Consider the following 21,270-nt stretch of genomic DNA (forward strand, 5'->3'; position numbering starts at 1 on the left):
CGTAGGTTATGATCATAGTCTTCATCTACAGTCTCTGTCGTTCACAAGTATACAAATATAAGTTTGCATCTCACTACTTTAAATGCTTTTACCCTTAAAGGCCCTTAATCACCTTCTTACTTTGAATGATACAAACTTGGATTTACACACATTACTGTCTGTCCCAGTTATAGTACTGTTTCATTGTATCTGTTTTATTCCATGTGGGATTTCTTTCTAATTGTGATTTTTATGTGCTCTTGTCAGTGGTTTGAGGTGGATGACGCCATGTTAGAAAGTATTAGTATTTAAGTATTAGAAGCATTTTCCTGGACCAATCAGGACTGAACAATAAAGAGTCAGAATCTCATGACAGTTATTGGATTGTTTGGTTATGTTGCCACAGAGACAACCACAACAATACACAACCCTGATGGGACTGATTAGCTGAGTTTTTGAGTATTAACACTTGTTAGTTTATTGCAATGGATATTATTCCTATTTGCCTTACTTATTAATGAATGTTTAATACTATGGAAAAATACTGAATACCAAGTGTTCAGTCAAATATAAACAGTGCAGCTGCAGCTTCATGGCTGGTTGTCTAAATCTGGCTGTAGGTGTTTTCTGATCCTGAGCCAGGGTACAGGAGCAAAATATAACCCTCAGTCCATGCTGCATCACCTAATCCCCTCCGCAGAAACATGCACATGTCCGCACATAGCCTCACTGAAGTCTCTGCTGTGCATCAGAGTGTCGGAGGAGGAGCAGACTCTCAGGTAGGTGACAATCGGGTGTTATCTCTGATACAGCACTTAATTACCACTAAACTGTGGGCAGAGACTGATACGAGGCTTGAGCAAGAAACACCGGTGGGTTTTACTGTGGTCTTTTGTCTTTCAGTTTGTGTGCATCGCCTCTTGCAATGTTCATCTTTGTCTGTTGAATGTTTGCACTGCTTTGGTGTAATTCAACTTTTGGGAAAACTGAGTCTGTTTATGATTAAGATGCAACTAATGTACAGATGTCACAGACCGATATATGCAGTAGGAGACACACGTTGCGTGTTTTCACTGAAGTATAATTAGGTTAATATAGTACTGTACTTGCTTCTGTGGTACATTGTCTGCTGTTAATTCATCATTTCCTCCTACTTTTTCGAAGCTCATAGTGACAAAACATTGGCATTGTATTTGTTCTTCTGTATTCTCCTGTAATTGTGTTTATTGTCGCCATATTTATAATTGAAGTGATGTCGTCTTGTCATCTTGAGAGAACAGTAACATTTTTAGCAAACACCTGTTCATTAGCTCAAACTATTTTACACTTTCACATACAAAAAATTGATTCTCCTATACATTCACCCATAGATATACTAACAATGACTTTATTACAGAAGTGCAACCACTGTTTTAATGATTTAATTGCTTTGCTAGTGTACATGACTTACAACACTATCCAATATGTACAATACTTGTTTGGCAATTAGTCATTATTCTCCATAAACTTTTCAAAAGTAATGGGAAAGTCTTAAAATCTCTAAGTTCTCTCTCTTCATTTAGCCTGTTGTTTCTGTTGTGTCTTTGTTGGCTTTGTCAGCCAGGGACGGTAGTGAGACTGAATAGCAATGCGGTTTTGCAGTTTTTCTTACTAAGCATTCGATGAGAAGATTAGTATGAGTATAATGTTTTTCTGTTTATGAAGTTGTTCCAGTTGTGACTGAACCACAGAGAAATGTCTACCCTAGCACCATCAAATGTGCCTTACAACAACGCTTTCAGCATTATCATATTAACTTGTTGTTTTAAAAGCCTACTTAACTAACACCTCTGTACTGAACACAAAGAGGACATCGATTGAAGCACTAACATCTCTTTATCAATCAATCAATCAATCAATCAATCAAAGTTTATTTATATAGCCCTTTCCAACAGCATTTTGTACAAGTTGCAGACGGCTGATGGATGACTGGGAGATGCCAATATACAATGCATTACAGTAGTCCAGTCTTGAGCTGATAAACGCATGGATGGCTTTTTCAAGGTCAGTATGCATAAGAAAAGGCTTGACTTTGGCCAGGAGACACAACTGAAAGAAACTAGCCCTAACTACTGTGTTGATTTGGCAGGAACAATGTCTAAAGGGCAGTTTGTGGGTTTCAAATGTTGCACCACTTTAGTGAGAGTTGACAAAGAGCTGGAGCAGTGGGCATGTCAACATTTAAGTTGCTGCTGACAAGCTGTCTGATAGTGGCCACTTTATCGATGAAAAAGTGAAGGAAATTCTCACATGTCTTGACTGAAGCATCAGCCAGAACAGAGGTGGATGGGTTAACAACAGAGTTAATTGTGTTGAACAGAATTCTGGGGCGATGGCTGTTGCTGGAAATGGTGTTGGATAAAAATTGACATTTTGCCTCTTTCATAGCCCTTTGATAGTCAGTGAGACTGTCTTTTAGTATTTCCCAGGATACATGTAGTTTGTCCTTCTTCCATCTTCGTTCTGCCTGACGGCAGTGTTGCCTGAGGGCACGTGTAGAGTCATTTACCCAGGTATCTGCTCTCGGTTTAGCCGATTTACTACGTAAAGGGGCAATAGAGTCCAGAATCCCGGAGCAGGTGGTGTTAAATGAGGACAGAATATCGTCTGGGCATGAAGGATGCATCGGGCCACTGAGGTCAGAAGACTGTGTGCCCATAAAAGCAGCAGTGAACTCTCCAGCTGTTGAGGAGGTGAAGATACGCCGTTGACGAGGTGTGGCAAGGGGCTTACCGGATACTTGAGGGGCTACAAATTCAGAAATAATGGGGCAATGATCTGAGATGACTGCTTCAGTTATTTCCCTGATAGATATTGAGAGTCCATGGGAGATAATAAGATCCAGAGTATGACCAAGATTGTGTGTAGGTCCGTCAACTGATTGGATTAAATCAAAACAAACCAAAAGATTCTTAAAATCAGTAGCAAGCTGGTCAGGTAAAGAGTAAATTCTGATAAAAACTCAGAGAACTCACGTATAAAGTCCTTATAATATTTAGGTGGGCGGTGCACAACAGCACATAAGATCTGAGAGGCAAGTTCAATCACAAATAACTGTATTTCAAAAGAGGTGTAGTTATTTGTAGCGAGAGGTCGTCACCCAAAGGTGCCCTTGAACACGGAGGCTAGACCCCCTCCCCGACCTGCTGCTCGAGGGGAGTTCAGGAAAGCACAGCCAGGGGGGAGGAGCTCAGAGAAGACGCTGTTGTCACCTGGTTTACTCAACGTTTCCGTCAACAACAGAAAGTCCAGGAAGTGGGAAGTGAAGAAGTCGTTCAGGATAAAAGTTTTATTCGTGAGGGATCTTGTGTTAATCAGGGCCATGCGAATTAAGTGACGGTCAGACTGCTGAGAGACACGACTGACCGGACGTGACACATTTGGAGCATTTAAAAATAAAATCAGAACGACATAAAGCAGAGGTAGCAGTGGCAGACGGTGCGCCACACACGGCGCCATCTTGCCACTTACATTTATTGTTTGTATTTCAAGTAATATTTTCTGACAGGGCACAAACATCTGCAAATTCAGTCAAATTAAAAATATTCTGAACATTTCTGTGCACCCGAAGAGCACATATACACAGATGTAGGCCTCATAATTAAAGACATTTTAGTTTAAAGACCTTTTTTTAAGTTTGGAGCAGTAATATGTGGTTTATTAGCAGACAATCAGTTTCATGACAATGAAGAATTGATATGTTAAACTACAAAACATTAGCAAACATTTGCAAACATTCAAAATCATTGATTTCTTTCAATTTTCCAATCATGTTTCCCTGCATGTCATAGCACCAAATCTGCTCCCATCAAAGTGACAAACAACCTCTCACTTATAACTGTTTCTGGTGACTCTTTAATTCGAGGATTCGAGCTCTGCATTTGACACTGTGGATCATTATATCCAATTTAATCACCTTGAAAATGAGGACTTTCTCTGTAGTCATGGGTAATCCTCTTCAGTGGCCCCTCTAACCTGAAGTTCCCCAAGGCTCCATCTTCGGCCCGTTGGTGTTCTGTACATACAGGCTACCACTGGGACATATCAAAAATAAACATAAGATCCAGTACCATTGTTATGTAGATGAATCATCTCATGCCTTCAGCTGGTACAAAACGCAGCTACTCAGCTTTTAAGAAATACTAGAGGATGAGATCATATCAAAGGTGTTTGATGATCACCTTTAAAGAACTTCATGGTTCAGCTCCGAGCTACACTGCTGAATATCTGCTCCCTTGTGAGTTCAGCCTCAGATCCTCGAGCAGAGCTCTGCTGGCAGCTCTTAAGTCCCGCCTCAGGACTAAAGGTGACTGGGCGTTTGCAGTCAAGGTCCCTCAGCACTGGGACTGTCTGCCCTTAGGCTGCAGAATCAGTGACATCCTTTAAATCACTTCTCAAAACGTGTCTTTTTAAAAAAGCCTGTTATTAATTCTAGTATGCTGTTTTATTGCTAACATGTTTTATCTGTTTTAATATTATTTTTTTTTATCTTTATTACAGTTTTATTTCTGTATTCTTGCAATTGCCTGATTTTATTTGCCTCGGTCCTGAAATGTTTTAAGTCTAGTTAAACCATGTAGAGCATTTTGTAACTTTCTTTTGAAGAGTGCTAAAAGTGCTTATTATTATTATTTTTACAAACACGTGCCTTTAGACCAGTACATGTGTCCATCTCCTCTAACACCCAGCAGAGTTTGCTTTGACTCCACGCAGGACTACTGATTTAAACCTGGCTATCAGCAAATCCCTTGATCAGCTTAGATGATGCAGTCCTCTAGTCATCAGTGTCTCTCTTATTTATTTCCCTGAATTGCACAGAGTGTACCCACAACTGTGTCTATGTGTGGGTTGGTACAGGAACGCTCTGTCTTGCTCTTTATATATCAAGTATAAAAAAATATAAAGAAGCCACCCACATGACACATTACAAACATTGAGTTTAAACTCTGTAAATATCCTGTCAGATAGATTAAGCTTAAAACTTTGATACTGTTGAAACAATTTGTACTACAGTGTATATATTATTTATAAATATCATAACTTGACAAACAGACCACTAACCGATATTTACATGTAAGCAGGCATGTATTACAGACTATTTGTGTTCATTTAAATATTATTTTAACATAGCTGAGCATGTGTGTCAGCATCAAGGCCACCAGAGCTGCGTAGTATTTTAATACATATTATTATAGTCAGGAAATCCCATCAAAAGATCAAAACAATGACATCTGTATAGCCAAAGCCTTATATATCTTATTCCTCTGTGCCATAGCTGTCCATTATGTCCAAAGTGAGCCACACCGTTGCTAAGGATGACACGTTCCCTCACTACAATGAACATGAGCACTGTCACTGAGTCAATCCCACATACACCGTCCTTCTATCGTAAATGCACACAGCTGAAAATAGTCCACATTCTTGTTTATTGTATGTATGTATGTATATGTTTGCTGAAAATTAAATGTTCAAATGCCTTAGTAAATTACTATTTTTTCTTTTTCTAATGAAAGTATATATCAGACCTCAGAGAGCAAAATTAAATGCAAAAATAAGTTCATTTCATTAAAATTATCTCTGACACATTCTTTCTTTTTCTTTTTGAAAGTGAATGTACACACAGCAGCCTGCAGAACACCGCAATTGTTGAATTGAAATACAATCAGTTCATGGTATTTGTTGAATTTGTTTGGATTGGATTTATTTATTTACAGAATAACAACAGTTTTCTTTTAAATCAAATTTTCCTCCTGGGAATATACTATCAAACATCTCTTTACTTTCCACTCTATTTTATGCTTCAGCTTCCACTGCCCACACACTCCAACGCCAGACATTTGGCAGGTTATCCTGCTTGTCCCCATGGCATGTTCAGTGTGTGTGTGTTCAGTGTGTTTGTGTGTGTGTGTTGTTTTCACACATGCGTAGCTCATTGAGAATCCAGCACATTTTCACAGGAAGAAGGCAGCTGAGGCTGGAGGTGTGTTTCCACTGTCTGGGACAAGGCTTATTTAATCCCATAATGCACCTGGATGCCAGTAACGTCAGCGGTGTAGCTGGGGATGAAAGCCAACTGAAAGGAGGAAAAGTTGTTTTGGGAAGAACGAAAAAAAGATTTCTTGCTGCAGTTGTTATAGAAAGTCTTTGAGGGATGTTACGATATTCTGGTATTGGCAGTAACCATGATGTTTAAAAATGAAATATTGATATTGTGTTAATACAAATTCAATAATATTGTATACACATTCAGACAGTATTTCGCTGCATCTTAAATTCTGATAAACTAAACATGCTCGTCTATCTTCATAAAAATTTATGATAGACAGAGAATGGGAAAGAGGAAAAAAGTGTGTAAGGACGTAGTCAGTGGGCATTAAATCATAGTATCTCATAGTGAGCAGTTGTCTGTGGCCTGTGGTCTCACGCACAAACCCTCTGACTGCTGCTCCCTGCATGTGATTGTTTCAGTTGATCGGCCATGTGGATCTTTATTTTATAGGTTCATATGGTTGCCTTTTCACTATCCATTAAGTGTACTTTCTCTTTTTGTATGCTTTTGTACAGTTATGGTTACAGACTTCTTTTTCCACCTCCCTAAACTTGTATCTTGAGTTTAATTCATTGGCCAAAAACACAATAATTAAAGTTAAATATGAAGTTGACTGATTGATAATTTGACTTTATTATTAGTTTTTCAAAATTTTCTGTAGATGTTGTGATAATGTCGTTATTATGAAATCTTTTGGCCACAATAAACGTGTAGTGAAAATCGCGACAGCTCTGGTCTGTAGCTTTGCTTGATAAATCTGGTAATTTCTAACTACAGCTCTCCCAACCCACATCAAAGTATGTGTGAAGTCAACATGCTCTGTTTGGATATCTGCAGAGAGATTCTTGTGCTTTAGGGCCAAAAAAACAAGTGCTTCTCATTCACCATATGGACCAAATAAATGATGAGGGTTATTTTAAGGAGAAGTTGGGATTTTTATTTGAGTTAATGTAGTCAATGTGATGAACTTCTTATATACTTATTATATCATGATTTAAATCAATATTGTAATATAAGAATGTATATATTGCCCACTTGTTAGCTGACCAGGTTTTACAGTGTGTTGTAGAAATATTATAGAAAACACATAGATCAAATACCAGGGATGACATTGTGGTTCACAACTGTTGAAACGTGGTAACTTTGCAGCACCGCCTACCGGTTACTGAAACTTGGGTAAGATGCTGCAGGCAGCGGATGAGGACATCAGATTAAGTTCAAGGTGTAACAGTTGAGTTCCGGCAATCAGCGATGCAGGAACTCCTTGGAAAAGTGCTTTTAGTTTGCTTTAAATAGAGACACATTGCAGAGCAGCATCTTGTACACTTAGCAGGACAACCAGGTAATAGGATTGTCTGGGTTTAGCTGGGGTCACAATGAAACAACCAGGACACGTGTATACGCATGACTTCTGATGTTGGATTTTAACCAATCAACACAGAAGCAGCCAACTCTGAGTAAGACAGAACATGATGGCGATGCTAGGGGTCTTTAACCACTTCAGCAACACTAAATGTATGAAATGTATCCACATTTCTCACACTAAGCTGGTTTTGGGGGCCTTTTGTTGGAGAACATACAATTAAAAATCAAATTTTAAAAGTTGACAGTGCCTTTGTACAGTTTCTGATGTGGAAATATTTTGGCTAAAATTAAACCAACAGCAGGATGTCTTGTTTCAGTTTTCCAAACATGAAGATTCGCCTCTTCTCTTCATATTATCTGATCAAGACATCAGGTCGGGTTTCCAGAATTTATATGGGCATTTTAAACCTTATTTGACAGTTACACAGGACTAATAATACATTTAAAAAATGATCTACAGCAGATCCCACTAAAACGTTATGCTGAGATGAGTGAGTTCCTGTGTTGATGTGAATACAGTGAAAATGTGTTTTTATACCTTTATATCTAGTGTTATGTGCAAGAGGAATCGCTGGTTTAAACACATCAGACTACTCAGGTGCCACTAAAGCATCACTGTGTTCTGTAATGATTTTCTGTCTTTCCGTCTCCCTGCAGGGGAGGAAGGGTCCCGGGCGCTCAGGGAGTCGATCCAGTAACATCTCCAAGGTAACCGCTGAATATCAGAGAGCTTAAAGGGCCAATATGAAGGTCACATTTCAGGGTGTATACGGTACCATTGTTTACCCAAGCAGAATCTGATGTGCAACAATGTGCTAGTGCTAGTGCTAGAAGTGTTAGAGACCAATCAATACAAGGCTGTACACACTGCTTTATATCTCATGAGACACTAAATTATATGTTTCAGCTTGTACACTTGTACCTCATCAGGTCACTTTTAGTGTATTTAGCAAATTATCTTGAATTTTTACGACCTGAACAGCGTCAGTCTCACCAGATACAGACAATTTTAACAGCATCAGGAAGATTAAATGAAACTAGCTGATGTAAAACACCAAACATCCAGCAACTAAAAATGAACAAAAAGATTTCTTGTCTTGCGTTTGTAAGGATTTGTTGGAGGCCAAACTAGAGTTAAAAAGAAAGTCAGAAACACTTGAAAATTAATGATCGTGTTTCTCGTGTTGCTCCTGGATGTTTACATAGTCACTGTTTGTAACATCATAATGCAGTAATACGTCAGGGCTGTACGCTTGTCAGCGTAATTTGGGTTCTTTTACTTCATTCAATGTTTACGATTTACATTAATATTAACCTTTTTTTTGATTATGTGTTTTTTAGACAGTGTGTAAAGATCAAAAGTGATTTTTGTACTTGTCTGGCAGCGTGGAAGCTAATTTTAATCTGTTCATTGTTTCAGGCCAGCAACTCTACAGCAGGACTGACCACAGCCTCAAGAACATCAATCACCCCGTCTTCTCAGGACATATGCAGGTGAGACGCCGCCTCTTTAAGTTTCACCCAGAAATACACTCACAGAGGAAAGTGAGAGACCGCTGCTCCTTGAATATCTGCAAACATCTTTCCTAAAGCCGGGCTCCAGAGCAGCTGCAGTTCTCTATGTGATACTAACATGGACAGTTTAAAGCATCTCCTCCACTGAGTGGGAGACTCAATTAGCATGGTCTGCTGCTCCCTGGGGGCATTAACAAAATTAAAATGGATGCTGAAATTCAGTGATGCTCCCATAGCGCAATCATTGACCGTGAGAAGGCTGATTGGATCCTTCAGCATATTATATGCACTCGTAGTGCAGTCGTGACACTGACTGGCTCAGTCCTGTGGTTTAGAGGATGAAAGGACGCTGTGTTTGAAACCAGTATGGACACGTGATGTGCTATATGTGAGTGCTTGGACCTCCATTTGTCACATCTCATGCTCAAATCACCCCATAATCACCTATTGTGTTGTGTCTCCTATTGTGAATACCTGATAATCAGACTAAATTGCTGATTTTGTTATTGCTTCATCACTCAGTCATCATGTCTCATTTTGTGGATCACATGTTATTTTCATTAGAGAATGACATAGCTATCCTGCCAGCGTAATTTCCAGCAAGCACGGAAGCTGGTGGGAGTTTCAAGGAACTTGTTTTTCACATTGATTGGAAAAATGTGCTGAAGTTAGGCTTGTTCCTGTAAGTTGAATTATTGCAATATTATTTGTTTTTTGTGGGAAACAGCCATTATCAAAATAGCCAGCTATTTTCCAAAGTAATAGAGAGCCAGATTCTGCAAAGAGCTTTTCACTGTTTTTATTTCACCACAGTGAAATCCAGTTCACCTTCATTGTACTGAGGTGAAGGCAGAGATACAGATATCTCAAAATAAAAGACAAACATTCTGCATAGCTAGACCGTAGGTAATTTCTAAAATACTATGTTTTATTACTGTGTCCCTTGAAGTGCATAAAATCAGGCCTCAGCCCATGTGTTTGGTTAATGTCATCACATTCATTTCTTCTTCTTTTCCAACTCATTTCATCTTATTTTTCCACCACTTATCTTCATCTGTGTGTGTGTGTGTGTGTGTGTGTTCAGTCCTGGCCAGCTGACCCGTTTAGAGGAGGATGCTTCTGAATCACGGAAATACAACAAGCACACACACACCACTGTGATGACAGTCACTAGCACAGCTCTGGGCTCATCGGCTCAGGCCCAGAAGAAGCAGGTGAAGAGGCGTCATCGCCGCAAGAGGAACAGCTGCACCGCCTCTGACTGCGCGGAAACCAACGGCAAACAGGAGCTGAGTGACCGCAGCCTCAGCTCTGACCGCAGCGAGCTGGGCGAGAAGAGGGAGCGGGCTATCAAGAACCGGCGGGAGCTCCCACCTCGCCTCCGATGCTCAGGGCCCCCCCAGTCAGACTCCACCTCTGAGGATGAGGCATGGCGCGAGGCCCGAAGCTGGAGTAAAGAGAAAGCCCGAAGAGTGCGCCGCCGCAGCGGAAGCAGCCGAGAGAGGGATGGGATACTCGGGGGTAAAGGAGGAGAACACAAAGTGGAGATCATGGAGCTGCAGTCTGTGGGCTCAGATGAAGGGAGGGAGAATCAGCCTCTGGTGGAGGACGGCGGAGGCCTGAAGAAGCGACACAGCAGCAGCAGCAGGGCCTCAATGAAGAGAGACAACCACGTTTCTCCATCAGGCTCACAGAACAGACATAAGGAGAAGAGCTACAAGTCACACAGCCCAGGAAGCAGCTCCTCGTTGGCAGAGGACGCTGAGGAGCTCATTACCAAAAGATATCAGGAAAAGGGATCAGGGGGTGGAGACATGTCAGTGCCCACACCTCAGAAACACTGCGGTGTGAATGGAGGCACCGTACAGCACTGCTCGGATGACTCTGAGATGGAAGTCTGCAGGTTAGTGTGTGCTTATGTGTGTGTGTGCCTGCGTGCGTGTGTGTGCTTGTGTGTGTGCGTGCTTGCGTGTGTGTGCACACCAATCATCACAATCATCAATATCAGGTTCAAGTTTCACTTTATTGTCCAAAAAGGGGACCATTCATAAAAATTCATAAAAATAGTACAGAGGCTGCATATCATTACCTGTGTGTAAACTCTTTTCTGTGTGTGTGTGTGTGTGTGTGTAAAGGATCTGCCACTGTGAGGGGGATGACGAGTACCCGTTGATCATGCCTTGTCGCTGCACGGGAAGCCTGAGTTTCGTCCACCAGGCCTGTCTCAACCAGTGGATCAAATCCTCAGATACCCGCTGCTGTGAACTCTGCAAGTATGACTTCATTATGGAGACGAAGCTTAAACCTTTACGCAAGGTAGGCACACGCTCGTGGATCTCATTCAAAGCTATGGGCTGGGAACTTGAATGTCAGACTGTAATAATAAATGCAATTTCAACCCCCCTTTTCTCACCCCATCCCCACCCCTCTGTCTTGCAGTGGGAGAGGCTACACATGTCGAAGAGCGAGAGGAGAAAGATCTTTTGTTCTGTGTTGTTTCACCTGATAGCAATAGTGTGTATGTTGTGGTCAGTCTACGTTCTGGTCAAAAGAACCACAGAAGAGATCAGACTCGGGAAGAATGGTCAGTACTTCGACCCCCGCTCCCTCTCTCACATACCAGAGACACGCAGAGTCTTTTTTGGGTTTGATGAAATCAAAGGCACCATCTGGAGTTTTGTAACAGATTGTTTCTTTGCATTCACACCTAAAGGTATATTTAAGGCCTGACGAACATGTTGACACATTTCCTTACTCAATAAGCATTCCTAAACCTATTTTTTAAAATACATTGTTAACATCCGGTAGCACTTTAATACTCCAGATTAAAAGGCTTAATTTTTCATGTGGCCATCCATCATGTGCAGAGTACTATTAGCCCCTTTTACGCTGCCTTTTCAAGGCGTGAATGTTGTGCCGTTATTCTGCCTCAGTGTCTTTATTAAACACACTTAGATGGAACTGGTCCTCTGAGCCGGCAGCAGAGGTAGCAACTGCCGCATCAGCGCCTGTGTAAAAAGGGTGAGGCGGCAGGACGGGATGCCTTTAGACGCCGACGCTGTTGTGTTACACGTCACACCTGCTGCTTACAGAAAGCAGGCAAGCTTAGTTGTTGTTTGGTTCAATGTAAAAAAGCAAAGCTGGCTCAATGGTGAGTCTTCTGTGCAGCCATTTTTCATCATCGCTGTGTAAAAAGGACCATACTCTTGAGCGGAGCCTAAAATGGCTAGTGCACAACAAAGAATAAGGATTAGAATTCAAGTAAAAACGCAAATCAGAAAAAATATTTGCAATAAAAATTGAATGATTTATGATTGTTCCATTATATAAAAGTGTAAAATGTGCATATGTCACAGTTATGGCAAACTATAAAAAATGTTTCTCCGTCCCACTGTCAGTGTGTACTTCTGCCCTCTGCAGAAATTTGCGTCACATCCCATCTGCACATGTGCATCCTCATGCTGATATACAAGACCATTAAAACACTTGATTATAGCGCCCACTAGTGGCCAAAAAACTCCACAGGGTACCTTCAACCTTTTCACCTGGTGATCTTTTCGTCTGTGTGACTCTGGTGATGCGATTCTGAAGATACATGTTGTGTGTCACTCGTATTTATGTTTTCTGTTAATCTAGTGAAAGTAGTTAGTGTTTTGTACGTTAAAAACCTCCCAGCTCATTCATTTACATCAGTGTCCCTCTGCCACATTGGACGTCTGGTGCTGTTTTTAGAAATCCTCAGTATTCTTGAAGAACTGCACGTACATCCAAGTCATATTAAGTAGTTTGTTTAATTTGTTTCTTACCTAGTTTAACATACTGATATATATAAAGACTTAAATCATTTAGTGTAACCTCAAAACTACCAGAAGCTCAAGTTTAAATGAGGCAACAAAGTGCTTTAGCTTTGAAATAAAGTAGCTTCTATATTAATGACTTTAAAAGATACACTTTTGCTTGATTTGTAGATTTATTGATAATGTTTATGATAACGTTGGAACCTGCAACCCCTAAAAAACATGTAACTGAATCAGGGCATTTAGCTAAACTGGAGGTGTTGCATGTTTTAGCTCATGAACTATTTGACGACGGTGTGTTTTGAAAACACTGGTGAAAGTCTTTCAAGTGCAAAACCTTCCGTATGCAAATGTCATGAAAATGGTTTGAGTTTGAGACGCGCAAGTATGAGACTGCCAGTGCAGTCTCCGCTCAATCTCATGACCACAAAACGAAACCATGCACTGAGGGGAAAAAAACAGCCAGCTGAAGGTTGACTGCGCTGAGTTTCCAATCTCTACAATATGCAGAATACACCAACATAAATGGTGGAATGTGGAAAATAGTGTCTGTGATACAGAGAATAGATAAACTAATCATGCAATTTGAGTTTGTTTTCCCTCAGTGTTGAAGTGAAGACAGACCCCTGAGTGCTTTTGTATGTTCATTGTTGTGTTTGTTGATGGTGTGGTGTGTCGTGCTGTGACATAATTTTAGAGGCAGAACACATACAGTGGATGCAGTATGCAAAAAACGCATTAATATATACTGTATTTGCTGTATATCATGAATAATAGCATAGACCACGTTTACCTAGAGGCCAGAGAAATAAAGAGAAATTACACTTAATCTTTATTGCAGACGATATGTGGAGAATTTCTCTTTTGAAGTACTATACACCAGTGGGTAAGCACAGCTCTGCACACACCACCCATCATGATCCACCACACATGCTGCAGGTTGACCTACAGATGCTCTGTGTGCGTGTGTGTGTGTCCTCAGGTGTGCTGGAGTGGCCCTTCTGGACCAAGCTGATAGTGGTGGCCATAGGCTTCACAGGCGGCCTCATCTTCATGTACATCCAGTGCAAAGTCTACCTGCAGCTCTGGCGCCGCCTCAAGGCCTTCAACCGCATCATCACAGTGCAGAACTGCCCTGAGAAAGGCCTGCACAACTCTCAGGCCCGGCCCAACGCCCTGACCAACGGCAGGCATGAAACTGTGGAGGTTCCGGTCAGCCTGGCCCCCGTCGCGGCTCCAGAGGCACAGGACTCTGACATGTCAGTGGAGGCCGCGGTGGCGCCGGCACCAAACCCTGTCTGACTGAGTGTCCTCCCACACAGAGGGAGGCCCCAATCACATCCTGCTCGTCCCACAATACAAGCTGGTATGATTCAAACTTGTACAGTGTTTTAGTGTTGTTCATCCCAGCTCGTGATTAATGATCTTGAGACACAATGAACACATTTTAAGTCCTTGAGCGATCGAGGGAAACTGAAAGGCTGAAGGGCTGCGGTGAACGTGCAAAGCAAGGAAGAATGTGGCAGAACGCAGGATGAGATGTAAAGGAAAATAAAGCCATCAGCAAGAGATGTTTGTAAAGACTGTAGTTATGTGGTATATTGACAGTTTTATTTCTGTATGCACTTTCTCAAACTGCACTGACATGAGTTTAAGGTGTGAACTACCTGCGATTGCTTTGAAAGGTCTCAGTATGCTTCACACGAACGACTTATAACCCCGAAAGTCTTTATAGTCGTCGTGATCGTCATCGTGAAAAGTCTGAGAAGAACGAGATGAGAGGAAGCCTCTTCTGAATGGCATTCATGATGGTGCACTTGCTTGCATGATCCACGTGAAAAGAGATGAAGTGATTGTTCAAAGGCGAAACAGGGGAAAACAAAAAAGAGCTTGAAAGACACGTTCTCACTGTGTGAAGAGGCAGATGTGGTACGAACACAGACAGTGAACACGCGTGTGGTTCTGTTTTTACTACGCTGGGTGTAGTAAAACGTCAGCAGCAACACATCTGTGTATGCAGGTAGCGGGAGGAGACTCTAGACCACATATGTCAAACTCAAGGCCTCAAGGATACAATTATATACGGCCCGCGAGATAATTTCATGTGACTATTAAGAATGGCCCGTCGGTAAACAGCACTCCCACCTCTAATACTACAAATCCCACAATGCACTTAACAGCTGTCGCGCTAGTCAGGACCCGTGCAGCAGCCCCTCCTCCCGCAGGTATAATGACACACCGATCAGCAGATTGGTGATGGGAATTTCGGCTCTTTTTAGAGAGCCGGTTCTTTTGGCTCGGCTCCCTAAAAAGAGCCGGCTCTTTCGGCTCCCAAGTGGCTCCTCAGATTTTTTTGTTGCTTCAATAAATTTATTACCAAATGATGTGTAAAATGAATGACTAATGTAAAAAACACATTGTATCGAATATGTATTATTCATATTGCTTTATTAATTTTAAATTCTTTAGTTTTACTGGCTCATAGAGCTCTGGGCTGTAGGTCTTGGTGGCTGTGGTGTTGTCCTGGATGATGCTGGAGATAATGTAGGAGCAGCAACTGTTGCAGTAGACACACTGGCACCTTCATTAACAGCAGCTTCCCTTGCTTGTCTTTTCTCCTCTAACTGAATTGATGGGTGAACAGTACGCACATGCCTGTGCAGGTTGTTTGTGGAGCCTGCCCGATATGAAATTTTAATTGTGCAAAGTCTGCACTCTGCCCTTGAACTATCAATTATATTAAAACGTGTCCAAATTTTACTACGTTTTCTGAAAACAGAGACTTTCAAAGCAGGTGGGGGACAGAATTTTACCTGTTTGTCGATATCGGAGGTAAACCTGTGTGTCTTGGTTGTGGAGCTGATGTGGCCATAATTAAAGAATATAAATATAAGACGACACTATGAGACAAAACCTCAGGATAGTACAAAAAAGAAAAAACTTATTTAAAATTCTATTTATTTTATTGAGGAAAAGTTGTTGAAGTTTGGCTGTTTATATATATATATATATAAAATTATTATATTATATTATATACTATGATTAAAGAGTCACTATTAGAGTCTTCACTAAATGTTGAGCCCGTTTGGCCCAGGACTTAGACCATGTTTTAAATTTTGGCCCTTTCTTTGATTGAGTTTGACACCCCTGCTCTAGACGTTCACATCACATGGACGCATAAGCTCTAAATTAAGCTTAAAGTCTAAATTGTTGGAAGCAGCTGGAGATTTCAGATACTGATCGACAACTACAAGCTCTAACACAGACCTTAAAGGCCAGGGGAAGGTTTAAAAAAAAGTAGTTTGTACCAAGTGTCGTTTAAAGACAAAAGTATTTATAATTTCCCCCAAACGGCTACACTTGTCTTTTACACGGTGATGTGATAGTTGTTGAAATGATAATAATGGCACACGCTGGGACAGTCTTCATAGGCATTGTAGGAGGGAGTTCGGAGGGACAGCGTTTGAAGCATACCGACGCCTTAACTCTCCTCGTAGACAATCAGGTCTTCAGACACCAAAGAGAGACATGATAAGTAGAGAAATAATTATTTAAACAGTATCTTTAGACAATGTAATGTTTTGAAAAAGCTGAATTTATTTACTATCGTAGGAAAGTTTGGGATAATTCTTAAGATCAACTCTTAAGCAAATCTTCAGTAGCCCAGTTGTTTGACGTTTCGTTTTGACAGTTTGCTGCTTTTACGTGGTCCGGCTCTGCGAGGTCCCATCATTTCTACACTGGTGTAACTTACAGCTTTCATGGTTCACACTGAGTGAGTCACCGACCAGTCCACCTGCTAACGGCGACTGTTGTTTACACTTGTCCCCTTTTCTACAAGTTTACCAGTGTCACTGTCACGTCATGTAATAATAATACATTTTCTCTGTGTCTTATATCCACAACATTACAGCACTCAACATCTTTGTCAAAACCTCTTTTTCTATCTCTGATTGGAGAAAATTAAATATTCAGGTTACATACGATGCATATTTGTTTGTGCAATAAACAATGAATGTAGAGCCCCTCACGAGCTGGTGTGACGTTACTGACTGACAAGATGCCTTTAAAGGAGAAGACACTGATGAAGCAGACGAGGAGAATAAAAAGTCTCTGCTGAAGGCCAGTCTGATGTTCTCAGTCCGTTTCCCTGAATGGACGAGCAAAGCTCCGACGCCTCAGTTTGAGTCCGACATCAGCACCATCTCATCGTCCAAGTCATCTTCATCATCCTCATTACCATCTTCTGCATCATGCTTCTCCTCCTCCTCCTCGTTGTCTTCGTTCTTTCTGTCCAAACCTTTGTTAGACACCTTTCGCAGTTTAATATTTGGAAGTTTCTTAAGGTCACCGGTCCACTCCCTGCCGAAATAAGCAAACATTATCAGACAGGATGTGCAAGTCATATGTTTAAAATCACTGTATTATCTTAAATTATTCCAATTAAGCGAGGTAAGTATGTTTTTAGGCTGCAGTTACACAACAAGAGGACAGAAATAGAAAAATCTCTGCAAATCATGAGTTCTAGATAGAGTTATGTGATCGCATTTTGTCAAATCCCAGAAGCTAAATAGTTAGGGTCACTTTTTCTAATGCATAACTTGTAACAAAACAGAAAATTGAAGCCACTATCTACCGACCTGAATGTTTTCAGATGTTTCCCATTCATGATGTCTGGGATCTCTGTGAAGAGGACAAAACACAGGATCACTGAGTCTTTTTCCAGCGCTGACTGTGGGCATCTATAGTGCAAATGTGTGTGTGTATTTATCTGACGAGGACTCACCAAATCCCGAGCCTTCGTACTGCGCTCGCTCTCGCTCGATGGTCTGTTTGATGACAGCCTCTCTGGCACCATGGAGACGACCCTGCCGACCTTTGATCCCGTTCATTAGCTCAATCTGCTCCAGTTCAGAATCAAACCTTTTCAGGTACCTGCACACACACAATAAATCACACAAACATGAACACAAGCTGTCAGATAGCCGCTCTAATATACGTAAAATTAACATGTCACACGAAACACCACTTTTACGACCTTTCAATGATGTCACAGGCATCTTTTTTGGTGTAAGCCGTCTTTTCTGGATCCAACTGAGCCTGAAACCACAACAGCTTCTCACCTGGGAATCGAGAGACAGACAGATAAAAGAAAGAGACGTGTGTGTGTTAATGGAGTGTGATTTCATCCTCTCAGCCAGCGAGTACATTTAGTGTGAACGATGAAGGAGCTCACCAGTGCTGCTCAGACGTACTGCTTTGTCAGTCTTCTGCCTGCAGCATCACAGAAACCAATTAAATGAAAGTAATGTGAGTCATATTTACCTTTGGAAAATAACTCACTGACAACTACTCACACACTGTACTGTAAATATCTCATGTGCAGTGCCGTGATCTGTTAGTAAAGTAGATCCTATCTGAGTTCAACATATTTCATCTTTTTGACCGGTGGTGGAATATAACTGTACATTATAGGGGTAAATGATACGCAAAAATAAATGAATAAATAAAATAATAATAATTTCCCCTTGTTTTTGATAGATATTGCGACTGCAATTCAAGTCAGGATTTTAGTGTGAACGGTCATTTGTGCATTTCATTTTCCCTGAAAATAAAAATATAAAAATTATATGATTGTTGCTAAAGTCTGTACCAAAGAAGTGTGGAGAATATATTTTCTTAAGCCGCAGTAACACCTCAGCACTTCATTTATATTGGTATGTTGCGACACATTTTACCTTCATCCATATTGGATATTTCACTCAGCCATACTGCGACTTCAATAACATTTCCATTAATTGTTCAGATCCAGTACATTTACACAAGTACTGAACTCAAGTACTGTATTTGAATATTTACGTCATACTTATATATATATTTATACTTCTACATCTAGCCAGTATATATTTCAAGCTTCACTTATTTGACAACATTTGGTACTAGTTGCTTTACAGAGTTTGATTTTCATTGCAAATATAAATCATCATGTTATGGATTAAACTAGACAACAGATAAAAATATACCAACCTGCTGCACCAATAGTGATGCTTACACATCAATGCATCACTAATTATAATCCAGTCATGTAATATACAGTATTCTGAAATGCCTCATCCTGCATAATGTGTACTTTAGATACTTCAGGTTTTCAGTGCAGGACTTTTGGTGGTAACAGTATTTTTTCACTGTGCTGCTGATGTAAAAGGTCTGATTTTTCCTCCCACGTAGCAAATGTCCTGCCTCTATTTTGTTTTGTTTTATCTCTTATCCGCACACCTTTCTTTCCTTTTCAGTCTGATTTCTTCTCGGGCGAGGTAAGCAGCCTTCCTGCTGTACGGGTGAACAACTTTCTCCGGGACTTTTCCTTTCTGAGCCTTCGGCTGAAAAACACGGTCAGATAAAACAATAATAGTCAAAGATATTTTTGTAAATAAGTCAGCTGGTGCTCAAAATTACTATAATCATTATTAATCATTCTGACAAATCACCAGTCTCACCATTTTCACGGCTTGAAAACACGCGTGGTGCTCCTCTGTTGACAACCGGACCGGAAGCGTGAAGGTCCGTCACCAGATTGTGTCCGGATGTGTAGCGAGAAAAACATGGTTCCGGTTTTCAATGCGTTACAAATTCATAACCAGTTAAAGTAAACTGAACTTCGCAATGCTTTTATCTAATTGGCTGGTGAAAGATGGCCATTGGGACATTAGGACTGTCATCACTCGGGGTTGTTTCCATCTTGTCTGTCTCATATATTTTAAATGATTTTAAATATTTTAGATACAAGCTTCATATTTTTCAAAGCACAATAGGCATACTCTATAAATTCCTATCGCGGTTACACACTGCAAATAAAACAAGGTTATTATTCGAAAATGAGGATGGCTTGACAAAAGAAGTGACATTACATAACAACTGGTACGTACTCTTTAATGGCATAAATAGTTTCCCTTAGAAGTGACAGGAAACTTTGTCCTGACAAGAGAGATTAGGTTCCCTTGATTTAGTTATATATAAACTACTGAAGGGAATTATTTTGTTTGTCTGTAACATAAAATAAAGTGATGTTTGGACAGTAACATGCTGCTTTGTCCAACAGGAAACTGTTGATAGGAAAGTTTTCTCCTGTATCAAATATGTTCTACCCCATATCTGTAATTAATTGCAAACATGGCTCAGATTTGTATGCCCCAGTACCACATTTAGTGCTCAAAACTTGAATTCCTAAGAGGTGGAGCCTCTGCCACACAGGTGTTCTGCACGCAAGACCGAAAGCTTATTAGTGTGATTTACTGCATAGATATGTGTGCATAAACCATTTCATCAGTTTTTATGCTTCCAGCACCTTGGCAAGGATTCAGACAGGTGAAGCAGTGGCCATCCTGCATTACCGTCTTTAGTTCTGAAATAACAGAGATTTACAGTAATTTGAATGATGAACATTTGAAGATCTACAGCTGTGATAAGCAAATGTACAAACTTTATTTATTTATCACTTCAGTGGTAATTAAAACGAGAACTGATGAATGGATCCAATAAGTTAAAGGAAACAAATGAGAACAAAACAGACAGAATCAAAATGGAATGACAAAATTAATCTTGACACGCGTAGGCTGAGACGATCATACCGATCAGTCTGGTTTGAGCTGCTTCAGGGAATCCAGTTGAGACCAGTCTGGCTCCTGCAGCCCTTCAGGCTCTGCTGTGTTCAGATGTTAAAGAGATCAACCATGAGGCAGGGAACAAGCCCTGCTCTGCTTTAGATGTTATCATGTGAAAAATCAGGCATTTTTCCCCAAAAATCCAGTGTGTGTCAGTGGTATTACCTGAGATGAGATAAACTTGTTGAACTCCTGTCACTAAAATAAGAATTTTAGGGTGTTTTATGTGGCCAGAAGTATGAAGACACAGACTTGGGCTGTTTTTCCAGCATCGTGACAAAAATTTGACAGAACAAAGCCCCCGTGCACAAAGCGAGGTGCATCAAAAAATTGGTGTAGAAGAACCTGATCAGCCTGCAGAGAGCCCTGACCTCAACCCCATCCAGCACCTTTGGGATGAATTCAAAGATTATCGCCTGACATCCGTGTTCGACCTCGCTAATGCTCTTATGACTAAAAGGGAGAAAATCCCAGCAGCTCTGCAGACGAGTGTACACCATAATGGGAGCAGATTAATGCCCGTGGTTGTAGGATTCGATGTTCAACAATCACATTTCAGTTTGAAGTTCAGCAGTTAATGTACATTTGGTAATAAAGTGTGGCTGCACGTCCACACTTTTCTTTTGCGTAGCAGTGAAGTGTTATGTAGTGATGTCAGATATCTGCCAACAGAAAAACAAACACGTCTAAGAAAGAAGAATCTGACACCCAACAGAAATACTCCAGTCAGAGTATCAATATGTAAAAATACTCCAGTACAAGTAAAAGCTCTGCATTAAAAACCTTTTATATACAAAAGAACAGAAGTTTTATCAGCAAAATAAACTGAAAATGTAAAATTAAAATTACTTGTGCTTCAGAAAAA

At 40.6% G+C, this 21,270-nt stretch overlaps 2 protein-coding genes across 2 annotated transcripts; one reads left to right on the forward strand and one right to left on the reverse strand.

Annotated features, from left to right (window-relative positions):
- Positions 1-683: 683 nt before the first annotated feature.
- Positions 684-14,046, forward strand: marchf1 (membrane-associated ring finger (C3HC4) 1). The gene is made up of 7 exons (XM_070828221.1): positions 684-758; positions 8,090-8,140; positions 8,853-8,926; positions 10,032-10,850; positions 11,083-11,263; positions 11,387-11,531; positions 13,727-14,046. The coding sequence occupies exons 1-7, from the start codon at positions 684-686 to the stop codon at positions 14,044-14,046; spliced, it is 1,665 nt and encodes a 554-aa protein (XP_070684322.1).
- Positions 14,047-16,321: 2,275 nt separating this feature from the next.
- Positions 16,322-19,356, reverse strand: tma16 (translation machinery associated 16 homolog). Its single transcript, XM_070827776.1, has 7 exons — positions 19,242-19,356; positions 19,021-19,124; positions 17,981-18,018; positions 17,783-17,867; positions 17,531-17,679; positions 17,385-17,427; positions 16,322-17,106 (listed from the first exon to the last, which is right to left on the reverse strand). The coding sequence occupies exons 1-7, from the start codon at positions 19,242-19,244 to the stop codon at positions 16,923-16,925; spliced, it is 606 nt and encodes a 201-aa protein (XP_070683877.1). The 5' UTR covers positions 19,245-19,356; the 3' UTR covers positions 16,322-16,922.
- Between the last annotated feature and the right edge of the window lie 1,914 nt (positions 19,357-21,270).

Source organism: Pempheris klunzingeri, chromosome 3 (genome assembly GCF_042242105.1).
Source record: "Pempheris klunzingeri isolate RE-2024b chromosome 3, fPemKlu1.hap1, whole genome shotgun sequence".
In the NCBI taxonomy this organism is placed as follows: Eukaryota; Metazoa; Chordata; class Actinopteri; order Acropomatiformes; family Pempheridae; genus Pempheris; species Pempheris klunzingeri.